Below are 14,533 nucleotides of genomic sequence, written 5' to 3' on the forward strand. Positions count from 1 at the left end.
TTCAGAAAGAAAAATCTTTTGGTGCATTTGAAAACACTATATTTATTGTCCATAGATGAATAGTGGAGTTCATGGGCTTTAGAGGGTTCTGATGAGCGCAAATGGTGTCATTAATATTTTATCTTTATAAAAATCTTTTTATTTGCAGAGTTCAAGCAGTTTAAAGTTTTTGATTATGAAATATTTCATATCTTCTAGATACTCCATATATATGTAAATATAAAGAATAAAATTAAACAAGCTACCCTATAACTACTACCTAACAATATAATGAATTTTGCATTGTTCTGAGTTGTCTTTTATCTACACACACACACAACACACATACACACGCACGTATACACGCATGTACACACACACGCACACATACACGCACACACACCTCTCATTTGGAAATTGAAATCTTTTTAATATTGTGCATAAATTTAATCTTGTTTGGCTAAACTAATATATAAATAGCTTTTTAAAATTGTATTTTTATTTACTTTTTATATTAAAAAGGTTTTTGTTGTTGACTAGAGGCAGTTATTTAAAAAAGAACTTGGTTTTTAAGCTGGAAGTTAGGAAAGCTTAATAGTTTCATAAGCTTGAAAGATCTGGAAGAGGGGAGTATTGAGGAAGAGGAAAAGGGTTCCATGTGAATCAAAGAAGTTACTAGTGTAGTTTTTACTTCTTTTTCTTTCCTAGGGAAGAGAGAACAAAGGGATAGGATCTGAGAACTGGCCCTTTCTTAAGTTCTTAGCAGAATTGGTGCCACCAGTCAGTATCTAAAAGGGTGAATGAAAACTGGTTTAAAGGATTTATGACAGCACATTTTCTAGCAGTTGAAAGTGTTCATTTTAACCATGTTTTTGAGTGGTGAAGACTACTTTTAGAGGTTACACCCTGCATCTCATCATTGTTCTTATTGTTGATCAGCTAAAACCTAGAACCTGGCTCACACAGTATGACTTTAATTTCCATTTTCTTGGTAGAGGTTGTGTGTGTGTGTTTTATGTGGTCTTTCATCTTTTAGCAACTATAATCTTCATAGTTCCCAGTTTTAAATGGTAAAGAGAGTTTTAAACAGTGTTGGTGGTATAATCGCAGGGGAGTGATAATACATATCAAATCAAACCAAACCCATTGCCATCAAGAAGCAGCTGGTGGATTTCAACTGCCAGCCTTTTTGTTAGTGACCAAACGCTTAATCACTGCGCCACCAGGGCTCCTGATAGTACGTATACATATAAAAAGCCTCACTTGTTTGCTTTGGGAATTACTGCATGTAGGGAATAAGCATTTAAACGATGGGTGTCTTGACTAAGAGTCAGGGCTCTGGGGCCAAACTCTCCAAATTCATATCCTGGCTCTGCCACTAGCTCTATAGCCTTGGGTAAGTTATTTAATTTCTCTGTGATGGTTTCTTTTATCTGTAAGAGGGGATAATAAAACATCTGCCTTATTACGTAGTTGGGAGTATTAAATAAGTTAGTACACAGAAAGCGCCTATAGCTCTAAGTTAGTGCTTCCTCCATGTTGGCTGTTATTTAAATCTTGTGTGTAGTGTCTTTGGTTAGAAGCACATTTTGTTGCTTAGATTACCATTTGTGTTTGGAAAGATGTTCTTTCAAGAACATGTCTCTGTGTCACATGATTATGTGCAATGTGAGCCTTATTAATACTCTGTCAGCATTTGAGGTTGGAACATCAGTGTGTGGCCATACCCAGCTATCCAGCAAGAGAACTAAGCACAATAGCAACTGTTGCTGTTTGTGTCCTGAGCAGCAGCTGTCACAGACAGATTTATTTTTTAATCTTGATCTCACTGATAGCCTGGGACGTGGCCCTGCCTTAGAGAAGTAGATTGGTTGCGATGTCCAGTCTTTGAGATTTCCTGACCACATGTTATAAAGGGTGCTGTTCCATGTGAAGTATAAAGAGCTCGAGTTTTGTATGTATGGGAAGAGAAGAGAAGTTAAGCCTCAGCATTCTAAGTCAGTCCTTGAAATGTAGTGTGACTGGGTTACTTACGTGAGAAATCACTTTTAATGTGGGCACTGAGAGTTCATGCTTTTTAGGCAAAACTTAATTTTCCTGTTTATAATACTCTACAGATGAATTAGTAGTCTGTGATCCCATATATATTCACACACACACGCACACATATATATATAATAATTCTGTAATAGTTATTATCAGCTGTGGATTTCAGAAATAGGACTATCTTTCCAGTGCCTGCTTCATTCATTACAAAATGCTTTTCTGAAGTAGATAAAATCTTTGAAAAGAGTTCGTTTCACAACTTTTAAGCCTTGAACTAAAACTATCCCATGAATGCATCTTTAAAAACTAAACAACAATTTGGCTCATTTAATAAAAAATGTTCGCCCTGAGCAGTTGCACTCTTTTAAAGAATTATCTATATGAGATTAAACGGACAACAGTAACTCTGAAACACAGAACTTTAAGGGGCAAAGAATCTAACAGCAGTGAAACAGTGTGGGTAGATATATAGGAAGAATGGTGACACAATGTGAAGCATGTAACCATTGTCAATGAACTGTACAGGTAAAAAATTATTGAATGGGTGTATATTTTGTTGTATATATTTTCACTAAAAGAGTTTGTTTTAAAGAGTGGAGTAATTCAGTAATTTTCTAGTTTTTTATTTCTGATGTGCTGAAATTATTTCGAAGCCTTATAAGGGACCTTGAAACAGTAACCTGCCCCATCTCCAAATTTTGACCACCTACTTAAAAAAAAAATTATTATTTTTTATTTACCTAGGGAGGATGAAACATTCAGTTGCAAAATATTTATGGAGCACCTACTATGCACCAGGCTCTGTTCTGAGTCCTGGTGATGCCCAGTAAATGTTGTTGGTCTGATTTTTTTCTAAGCTCCAAATAAAGATCATTTCTTAAGAATGTGATTACTTTTGTTTTTTGTTTGCCCTTTATCAGATTCAATATATGAATTTACTGATTGGGATGTTTTGAACATATAACATCCAGGTTGAAGTAAAGAATATGTACCTGAATGACATAAAATTAAACATTTTATCCTCTAGGTATTATTAACCCAAAGAACCCGAAGGAAGCTCCAAAGTCCTTCAGCTTTGACTACTCCTACTGGTCTCATACCTCGGTAAGTATACTCATGGTGCAGCCTCCCGTCAGCAGTCTCCAGTGTCAGACCTCCTGCCTCCTCTTTGCTTTTTGTCTGTTCTGTTACCAGAGCAGATCCGATTCTTGTTTTGTAAATGTGGTCTGTTGTGGTTCATTTTTTAATAACGGTGAATGCTTTCTGAAGTATTTTCCTTAATAGAGTATTTTGGTTGCTGGAAAGTTACATATACATAAACATACATATGTACGTATATGTAAAACTGATTCAACATAGAAATTATTGTACTGGTGAATGTTTTGGTATGTATATTTTTACCAAAATTTTTTTAAAACTGACTTAGTTTATACTGAATTTTTACTGGACCTAATTTAGTCTGTGACTTAGATATCCCTTCAGGATTTATTTATCAATATTTCAGGATTCTTGTTATGAACATTATTATACTTATAAAAAAATAGATCTTAAAAAAATAAATAAATAAAAGATCTTAGGAATTGCCAAATTAAAGATTGCTTAGTATATATTGTTAATTGTAAGTTAAATTTTGAGGGAATAGAGAGTACAAGTATAGAGAATATGGCTGGCAAGATTGGGGTGACCGTAGTGAAATGATTTGTTCATTTAAATGGTGGTAGAATGGCACGGTTTTCAAAGATTTTGAAAGGCCCTGCAGGTTCTCGAGGAAGACAAAAGTTAACAAAAGTTGGGAGAATGGAGAGTAAGGCCCTTCATGATTCCTTTACTCAACATAGAACCCCAAATCTTACTGGCTTCCAGAGATTGTTCTAAACTAGAGTTTAGTTGCACTCTCCCTAATGAGACAGCACACTCCTTCTCTCCACTCTATTTTCGTGTCCATTCGGCCAGCCTCTGTCGCCCTCTGCCCTCTCATCTCTTCTCCAGACAGGAGCTGCCCACATAGTCTTATGTGTCTACTTGATCCAAAAAGCTCACTCCTCACCAGTATCATTTTCTATCCCGTAGTCCAGTCCAATCCCTGTCTGAAGAGTTGGCTTTGGGAATGGTTCCTGTCTTGGGCTAACAAAAGGTCTGGGGACCATGACCTCCTGGGTCCTTCGAGTCTCAGTCAGACTATTAAGTCTGGTCTTTTTATGAGAATTTGAGGTCTGCATCCCACTGCTCTCCTGCTCTCTCAGGGGTTCTCGGTTGTGTTCCCTGTCAGGGCAGTCATCAGTTGTACCTGAGCACCATCTAGTTCTTCTGGTCTCAGGCTGATGCAGTCTCTGGTTTATGTGGCCCTTTCTGTCTCTTGGGCTCATAATTACCTTGTGTCTTTGGTGTTCTTCATTCTCCTTTGATCTAGGTGGATTGAGACCAATTGATGCATCTTAGATGGCCGCTTGCTAGCGTTTAAGACCCCAGATGCCACTCTCCAAAGTGGGATGCAGAGTGTTTTCTTAATAGATTTTATTATGCTAGTTGACATAGATGGGAGAGGAGATGTTTTAAACTAGCAACAAAACCTAATTGCCAAGGGAAGGGCCTGTGTAAGGGATTGGAAACATCCCTTACTGAGAACTGAGTTTACTGAGAAGTAGTCACACTACCTGGAGCAAGTTCAAAGAGGTATTGTTACATGTAGACTTGACTTTTGATCTTTTTAAGTAGAAAGACTCTTGACTTTCCACGTAAGAAAATCTTCTTGGAGCTCCCAAGAAGAGTGAATGGAAGAGTGATACTTTTAAAGTTATAGAAAATAAAGTGTAATCTTGCCAGATAATTTCATGTGGATATTTTCATGTATGTATGGCTGCCGTGGATGGCTTTAACAGTGCTTGTGCGTGTGTGTGTGCGTGCACGTGAGAGAGAGAATTTGTGTTTAATGAGAAAAATAAACTATGTAGAAGGGATTTAAAAATTTTCTAGTATGTTTTAAGTGAAATACTCTAGTTCCAAATGCTGTTGGTTTATTATGTAGGCTACCAGCTAAGTACAGGGAAGGATTTGAATTAAAACGTGATTTACTTGTCCCTTTAACCTTACAGCCCGAAGATCCCTGTTTTGCATCTCAAAACCGTGTGTACAATGACATTGGGAAGGAAATGCTCTTGCACGCCTTTGAGGGATACAACGTCTGTATTTTTGCCTATGGACAGACTGGTGCTGGAAAATCTTATACAATGATGGGTAAACAAGAAGAAAGCCAAGCTGGCATCATTCCACAGGTAAAAAAGACAAAACAGCAGAAAAACTCTTCTGTTCATCATTACTCTTAATCTTAAATTACTTTAACAGTTATTTTTTATAGCAAACGTTTATTCAGGGACTATTAGTATGCAAGACACAAAGCTGAATAATGTCTCCCTTTCTCTCAGAGGAGCTTAGAGTCTAGTGGGAGAGAAGGACATGTGTACAGCTGTCTGTAAAGGCAGGAAAATTAACGCTTTGTAAAGATGGTGCGGTATACCCAGTGTCACATTATTTTATTTTTTTTAAAGTGTTACCAGCTTCTGAGTCTATGAAACATGTCTGTGATAGTCACTAAATAGTAAAAGTTTAATCTCCTGAAACATTTATAAAAAAGTTAACTTATTAAAGAGAGTTAAACATTTGAGACATGTAATATGCATATGTCTTTCAGTGATACTTTTCTGTTATCTTATTAGCTTAATATTAACTTTTACTAACTTAATACTATGACTTTAAACTTTATACAGCCTGAGAGTTCTTTTTTTAAGAGCAGTTGGTATTATTTCTTCTGTTCTTGTATTCTTTCTGAATGAAGAAGAGTTCTGACATGAGTATTTAGGAGGAACTTCTTTTGTTAAAAACAGGAATATAGTTTACTCATATTAACTATATTTACAGTGAATGTTAAAGTGTTTTCTTTTTACATAGGCATAATGCCACTATCTCTGTATTCTGAGAATAAAATGCATAAGGGGACAATACCAGCTTTTTCTAATGGGCTATTGGATTATAATCTTAAATTCAGCTATATAATTTAAATGCTTAATTATTAATAAACACTAGGAAATTTTCAGAAAAACATTTGCATAAACTTTTGTTGTTGTTAGGTGCCATTGAGTTGGTTCTGACTCAGAGCGACCCTATGTACAACAGCACCAAATACTGCCTGATCCTGCACCATCCCCACAATCATTGTTATGCTTGAGCTCATTCTTAACAGCCACTGTGTCAGTCCATCTCATTAAGGGTCTCCCACTTTTTCATTGTCCCTCTACTTTACAAACCATGATGTCTTCCTTCAGGGCCTGATCCCTCTTGATAACATGTCCAAAGTATGTGAGACAGCGTCTCGCCATCCTTGCTTCCAAGGAGCATTCTGGTTGTACTTCTTCCCGGGTAGGTTTGTTTGTTCTCCAGCACCACAATTCAAAGGCATTAATTCTTCTTCAGTCTTCCTTATTCATCATTCAGCTTTCACATGCATAGGAGGCGATTGAAAACACCATGGCTTGGGTCAGGTGCACCTGAGTCCTCAAGGTGACATCTTTCTTTTCAACCATTTAAAGAGGTCTTTTGCAGCAGATTTGCCCAATGCAACGCATCTTTTGACTTCCTGACTGCTGCTGCCATGGGTGCTGATTGTGGATCCAAGTAAAATGAAATCCTTGACAACTTCAATCTTTTCCTCATCTATCGTAATGTTGCTTATTGGTCCAGTTGTGAGGGTTTTTGTTTTCTTTATGTTGAAGTATAGGCCATACTGATGGCTGTGGTCTTTGATGTTCATCAGTAAGTGCTTCAAGTCCTCTTTACCTTCAGCAAGCAAGGTTGTATCATCTGTATAACGCAGGTTGTTAACGAATCTCCCTCCAATCCAGATGCCCCGTTCTTCATCTAGTCCAGCATCTCGGATTATTTGCTCAGCATACAGACTACATAGGTATGGTGAAAGGATACAGCCCTGACGCACACCTTTCTGGAGTTTAAACCACACAGTATCCCCTTGTTCTGTTTGAACGACTGTCTCTTGATCTATTTACAGGTTCCTCAGGAGCACAACTAAGTGTTCTGGAATTTCCATTCTTTGCAATGTTATCCATAATTTGTTACGATCCACACAGTCGAATGCCTTTGCATAGTCAGTAAAACACAGGTAAACGTCTTTCTGGTATTCTCTGCTTTCAGCCAGGATCCACCTGACATCAGCAGTGATATCCCTGGTTCCACATCCTCTTCTGAATCCTACTTGAATTTCTGGAGGTTCCCTGTCAATATACTGCTGCAGCCACTTTTAAATGATCTTTAGCAAAATTTTACTTGTGTGTGATACTAGTGATATTGTTCGATAATTTCCACATTCAGTGGGATCACCTTTCTTGGAAATAGGCATAAATATCGATCTCTTCCAGTTGATTGGCCAGGTAGCTGTCTTCCAGATTTTTTGGCATAGGTGAGTGAGTACTTCCAGCACTGCATCTGTTTGTTGAAACATCTCGATTGATATTTTGTCAATTCCTGGAGCCTTGTTTTTCGCCTGTGCCTTCAGTACAGCTTGGACTTCTTCAGTACCATTGGTTCCTGTTCATATGGTACCTCCTGAAGTGGTAGAATGTTGTCAACCAGCTCTTTTTGGTACTGTGTATTCCTTCCATCTTCTTTTGATGCTTCCTGAGTTGTTTAGTATTTTTCCCCATAGAATCCTTCAGTATTGCAACTCAAGGCTTGAATTTTTTCTTTAGTTCTTTCAGCTTGAGAAATGCTGAGCGTGTTCTTCCCTTTTGATTTTCTATCTCCAGTTCTTTGCATATGTCATTTTAATACTTTGTCTTCTCGAGCTGCTCTTTGAAATCTTCTGTTCAGTTCCTTTACTTCATCATTTCTTCCATTTGCTTTAGCTACTTGATATTCAAGAGCAAGTTTCAGAGTCTCTTCTGACATCCATTTTGGTCTTTTCTTTCTTTCCTGTCTTTTTCGTGACCTCTTGCTTTCTTCGTGTATGATGTCCTTGATATCATTCCACAGCTCGTCTGATCTTCGGTCATTAGTGTTCAGCGCATCAAATCTATTCTTGAGATGGTCTCTAAATTCAGGTGGGATATACTCAAGGTCGTACTTTGGCTCTCGTGGACTTGCTGCTCTGATTTTAATTTTCTTCAGTTTCAGCTTGAACTTGCGTATGAGCAATTGATGATCTGTTCTGCAGTTGGGCCCTGGCCTTGCTCTGACTGATGATATTGCACATACTAGTATACATTTTTTCCTGTAATTGAATTGTTCAAGACATTTTGGCAATTGTCCTTTGTATATAGTAATAAGAGCTATAATACTATTCAGAGAAAACATTATGTAGCACTCACTATGTGCCAAGCACAGGTTTAAGTGCTTTGCAAATATTAGTTCATCTAATCCCCTAAGAGGTAGGTGCTATGTTTACCCCTGTTTTACAGATGAAAAAACTGAGGCACAGGTTGTGTCACTTACCCAAGTAGGCGCAGAGCCAGAATCCAAACGTAGATAAGGTCATTCTGGAGTCTTTACTCTCTGCTACTATGCAGCAGTTCGTCAGCAATAAAACAATTAATTTTAGCAGATTATACTAAGTTACCTTATTTGTTTTATCCTGTTACCACACTTAGTCTCTCCTTCCTTTCCCCTTAATTTTGTTTTGTTATTGGAGTTCTTGAGGATTACATATACATCTCTTTTCAAGTAGAACTTTGTAGTACTTTATTTTAGTGCAAGAGCATGGTTTCTCAAAAAGATGATTATTATTCAGAAAATTTATTTGTAACAAATTTTAAATTCTATTTTTCTAGAGAATCATGAACATATAGTTCATTTTCAAAATGTATATTGATTGCCTTAATCCTATAGGTGTAGCAAATGAAAACTCAGGAGATTTTTATTTAAATATTACATACTTTAAATAAGTTCAGGGGATAGGGAGCATGCCATGTCATAATTTTTCTGATCTAGAACAATTAATGTTTTGTGTTAGAAATGTCACTGTGTAGTGGTGTAGCATCTCATATAGAGGCTGGAATCTAAAGATAGTGGTAAAAGCAGTATTTTATAGAGTCAAAATTATTCTTGAAAAATTCCTTCCGTTCTTCTGCCCAAATTTATAATGTATATAGTAACTGACAGTGTATAATAATAGATCTTATATAGCATGATAAATATATGTTTGTGTGCAAAGCATGGTTTAATAGTAGTTTTACTGTACAATTATAATACTGATAGCCGAGTCACAGTTACCCTAGTATAGTATGAAAGATTGAATCCACATACATTTTTTAGTATGAATGATTGAATCCACATACATTTAAATGTGCCAATGTCATAACTCTCCTATTAAGAGACATCATTCCCCCTCTTTCCTCAAATGTGTCTTTCCTTCTCTGAGGAAACAATATTGAGAAGTACTGTTGCTGAGGGAGAATAAAGATTAGATGAGAGGAATGTATTCACAGTTTTCCTTTTATTTTGTTTGAAGCATACCTTGGTGTTGATGCTATTAATATTTTGAGACGGGGGCTCTTGCTAAGTTACTTAGCACTCATGGGTAACTTAGTACTTCTCTGATTTGTGATATTCACGCCTCTCTCATTCTGCTTCTGTAGTTATGTGAAGAACTATTTGAGAAAATCAATGACAACTGTAATGAAGAAATGTCTTACTCTGTCGAGGTGAGTACAACTCAGGGTTGAAATCAGAGGTTTTTGCACTCCATTCCCTTAAGCATTACTTGTAAATGGTGTCAGATTCGACTGCTACAGATCACTTAACCATTCCCCCAATTTTGTGCATTTAGGCTATTTCTAAATTATGGTTTTAATGAATCATATTGCAATTAAATCCTTGTTCATAAGTCTTTGCCTTTATTTTCGGTTATTTCCTTTGCCTGTATCCTGGTTGTCAAACAATACGTTTGGATTGCCAAGTCGCCTTTTAGAAAGAAAGGCTGTACTGATTTTCAGTCCCACCAGGAGGGTGTAAGCACCCATTGTACTCTTGCCAACATGTAGTATTATCATTTTTTAATCTTTACCAATTTGAAAATTTCTCACTCTTAAATTTTCATTTCTTGGATTATTAGTGTGATTGAACATCTTTTAAATTACACGTATGCATTTTCATGTTTTCAGTGCTCAATGTTTTTATTCGTTTGTCTGAACTCTTTCCCTTTAATATTGTTAATAATTTTTCTGACAGGCCTAGGTTCTTAAAAATTTATGTAATCAATCCCTTCTCCCCCCTTATAATTGCTTAGAAACTTGAGAAGTTATTTTCCATCCAGTGTGTTTACCTTGTCTTTTTCAATAAGATGTCTATAGAATTGCTTATATATGTTAGTTTGTTTCATAAACATTTTATCTTTTTGTGTGTGTGTTTTATGAAGCTGTCATCTCAGCCCCCCCTTCTTGTATTCAATTGCATAGTAACTAAAATTATTAGTAACTGAAATTCTGTCAGCACAAGCCTCTTCTGAGAAATTCAGCTGTCTTTTAAGCAAGCTCTAGATTATTTATTTTGGAGTGTATGTATGGTGAATTGTTAATAGAACTTGCACAGTTCCTTAGCTGCTTTGGGGCTTTTTCTTTCCCTATAAAAAATATTACATAAGTTTATAAGTTTTAAAGAATTCTGCCTTGCCGCGTCATGTATCAAGGGGAGAACGTGCTGCTCTAAGGATATTTTGTGTTAAAACGAATTCTCTAAATAGCTTGTCTTATCCTGTCACAGTTTTTTAAAAATCCCATGAGTTCTTATGGGTAGTAAAAGAAGATGCCGTTTTCTTTCATGTTAGACTTCACAGGCTTGTTTGAATTTCAGCGCAGATCCCTTGTGGGGCCTCCCTCACCTGCTTTTCTCCCCTTATTTACTCTGCTCCAGCCACAGTGGCTTTCTTTCTCAAATACACCACGAACATCCCTGCCTCAGGCTTTTGCAATTACTGTTTCCTCTGCCTGAAACTTTCTTCCCCTGGAGAGCTACTTTACTAAGTTTCTAACCTCTGTCAAGTCCTTGCCCATATTCTCACTCTGTCAGTGAGGCTTACCTTGACCACCTTGTTTAATACTGCAACTTGCCCTCCATCCCAGCGCTCCTGATCTCTCTTGTCTTGTTCTATTTTTCTTTTTTCCATAGCACTCATCACATTGTAATATAATATATGGTTTAATTTTTTTTTATGTTTATCGTTTATTGTCAGTCTCACTTGCTAGAATCGTAAGGTCCCTAGGGAAGGGAGCTGTGTCTGTTTTCTATGTTGGTGTATGCCAAGTGCCTGGAAGATATCAGTGGTCAGTGAACTGATTTGGCCAAAGAGGAGCTATAACGATTGGTTCAGAGGTAAAAGAAATAGTGATCGCTCTGGTTGGTTAATGGAGCATATCAGCCTTTAGCCTCTTTAGTCTTGCAACTTATGTGAAAAGGGGCACGTTTTCTAAGAAGATACAGTATCTTTCTGGGATTTAGGAATGTAAGTTTAAGTTTAAATGCATAAGAATGATTGAAGTAAAACCTCACCTAGGATGACCTGTTGTTGGAAAGAACATTTAAGAATATTTGTTGTCCTGTTGTTTTACTCTTGTAGTGATTCTTCCAGGGTTCACAAAAAAAATTTTTTTTTTTTTTACTGATTTTAAAGTATAGTATAAAAATATATTTCATCAAATAGATCAGAGACTGAGTGAAAAGGCAAAAAAAAAAAAAAATGGAGATAGGATTCCATCTCTGATCCTCTGAAAACGTGTCTATAGAAATTTAAAATTGAAAAATGTAGAAATTACACAGTGTGCTTGAATAGCTCCGTGATACAGAAGGGTATAACTGCTGTGGTCAGTTTACCTCAGTTCACAGCCTTGCTTGCTTAAGGTCTGATTTTATAGCTACACTGCGAACAGAACCACCCTTCAAAGTCAGTCTCTTGAGGGAAGCTCATTTGACTGATGTGATGACACCAGAGTGCTGGTTTGTTAACTTTTCACAAGGCACAGACCAGAGCACTCACATTAGTAAATGAGTGTAGTCTCTTCCTGTGGGCAGGCCTATGTAAGAACCCTGTTGGCTGTTGGGTACGCATGGAATTAGAGGGAGGGGAGCTGATTAGGGGAATTAAATGTTTAATTACCTCAGGTTAGAAATGATAGCCTAGTGTATTCATCCTTATGATAGGAATGGTCCTCCTGATAGGAGAAGAATTCCTGAAGTATATTACCTGAGACTTCCTCTCCTCCCCAAGGCTTGGATAGGTCTTGCCAAAATCACCTTCCATGCTGATCAACCCTCATCCCTTCTAGTGGAGACATTGTCCACATTCAGTCACATTGTGGTCATTCTGAAAGTATCAGTCACTGGTTTCTTTTGTCTTTCCTGCTTTGGAATATTGATCTTGTTCTTCAGTTTTAATTTTGATAAAAGTCTTATTTCTAAGCTCTTCGGGAAATCTCACTGTAATCCCCAGGTACTGAAAACAGTGTGCAGTTTTACAAACATACTGATGGTTGATAAGTTGCTATGAAAAATGATATTTTTCTGCCTAAGACAGTAACCACTATGTGTCAGAGATAGCCTGTTTACCTCCTTTTCCTCCCTGAGAAAATCAGAGGATTGGCTCTAGCCTACACAGTGTGGTATCTGTGCTTATATAATAAAAGGAGCTAGGACTAGGACCTTTCTCTTGGTAAAGGTTGCCACTCTCTAATTGTACAAATTTTTAAAAAAGCTTTTAAAAATCTTTTTAATGTATGGGATTTCTTTTTCTAAGTCCTCTAATTCACTTTTTTAATTTCTTCCTAGGTGAGCTACATGGAAATTTACTGTGAGAGAGTACGAGATTTGCTGAATCCAAAAAACAAGGGTAATTTGCGTGTGCGTGAACATCCACTTCTCGGACCGTATGTGGAGGATCTGTCAAAGCTGGCGGTCACTTCCTACACAGACATCGCTGACCTCATGGATGCTGGGAACAAAGCCAGGTGTGGTAGGAAATAGACTAAAGACTAAGGTCCTCGGCACCATTTGAGGCCCTTTGTTCCCTGTTAGGGGTTTGAGACCACATGTATAGCTATGAAGGTTCCTTTAATTATGGGGTCCTCTGATCCTTTGGCTATGCTAGAGGGGTGAAGCCTTCATTATATTAAATATCTTTCTTCTCATCAAAACAGTGTGTTACTGAAACCCATTAGAACTTTGGTTAAGTTTCATTCTTAGGTTCTGATCAATTCACAGTAAGACGTTAGTTGTCATGTCTGTATGTGACTATTGCAGTAATCGATGCTAGAATAAATGAGCAGCTAATAAAGAATCAAAATTAAAGGCTTCGGTGGTTCCTAAAGGGACAGCTTAAGTGTGAAGTGGGATTCAGAGGGGGCGCCTTTGGAATCCAAGAGGAGCTTCACCAGCTCACAGACAAGGCAGTATTAAGAGAAGTAGTGTGACGATCTTGCGATCTGTGAATAAGTTTAAAGCTGTTGCTGCGATCGTCATGCTTATAATGTGGAGCGCACTATCCATTTTAACCTTCATCAAAGAATTCCATTGTCACATGGCCACCTTTATGTTTATTTAGGACAGTGGCAGCTACCAACATGAATGAAACAAGTAGCCGCTCACATGCTGTGTTTACCATTGTTTTCACCCAGAAGAAACAGGACAGTGAGACCAACCTTTCCACCGAGAAGGTAGGAGAATTTCAGTCCTTGGGCTTGAGTTGTAAGGGATGGGAATTTTCAGAAGTCCCTCTTGCTGCCCTCTGCATTTTGTGGAAGGGAGGAAGGTTGCTGTTCTACTTAATGGAGGGTGTTCTATAGCCTCTGCTTATCGCTTTTTTTTTTTTTTAACCTTAAACCAATTTTGAATAGGAGTCCTGATGTGAAATTACAAGATAGAAAATAGACTTAAGAAAAAACAATCCAAGATCTTGGGTCTCAAAACTACTCTGTGCAAGAGGTTGATGAGCAGTTCTTTAGCAATAACTTCCTGTCCTTCTTCTTGACTGGAGCCTCTTAATTATTACCTTATTAACCTTGTTAAAAAGACAGGAAAGAAAAGATCAAAATGGATGTCAGAAGAGACTCAGAAACTTGCTCTTGAACATCAAGTAGCTAAAGCAAATGGAAGAAATGATAAAGTAAAAGAGCTGAACAGAAGATTTCAAAGGGCAGCTCAACAAGACACAAGTATTATAATGACATGTGCAAAGACATGGAGTTAGACAACCAAAAGGGAAGAACACACTTGGCATTTCTCAAGCTGAAAGAACTGAAGAAAAAATTCAAGCCTCGAGCTGCAATACTGAAGAATTCTATGGGCAAAGTACTGAACGAGACGCAGGAAACATCAAAAAAGGATGGAAGGAATACACAGAGTCATTGTACCAAAAAGAATTGGCAGATGTTCATTCATTTCAGGAGGTGACATATGATGAAAAACTGATGGTACTGAAGGAAGAAGTCCAAGCTGCACAGGAGGCACTGGTGAAAAA

General features: G+C 37.4%; 1 protein-coding gene across 5 annotated transcripts in view; it reads left to right on the plus strand.

Moving 5' to 3' along the window:
• Positions 1 to 14,533, plus strand: part of LOC100662395 (6-phosphogluconate dehydrogenase, decarboxylating) — a 216,956-nt gene that overhangs the window by 40,280 nt on the left and 162,143 nt on the right. For all 5 annotated transcript variants that reach the window (XM_064281262.1, XM_064281260.1, XM_064281263.1 and 2 more), the window contains exons 3-7: positions 3,053 to 3,129; positions 5,118 to 5,297; positions 9,666 to 9,731; positions 12,847 to 13,025; positions 13,619 to 13,730. In XM_064281262.1, the coding sequence (XP_064137332.1) occupies positions 3,053 to 3,129; positions 5,118 to 5,297; positions 9,666 to 9,731; positions 12,847 to 13,025; positions 13,619 to 13,730 (614 nt within the window). The remainder of the gene's footprint in view (positions 1 to 3,052; positions 3,130 to 5,117; positions 5,298 to 9,665; positions 9,732 to 12,846; positions 13,026 to 13,618; positions 13,731 to 14,533) is intronic.

This window comes from Loxodonta africana, chromosome 3, assembly GCF_030014295.1.
Source record: "Loxodonta africana isolate mLoxAfr1 chromosome 3, mLoxAfr1.hap2, whole genome shotgun sequence".
NCBI classification, from domain to species: Eukaryota; Metazoa; Chordata; class Mammalia; order Proboscidea; family Elephantidae; genus Loxodonta; species Loxodonta africana.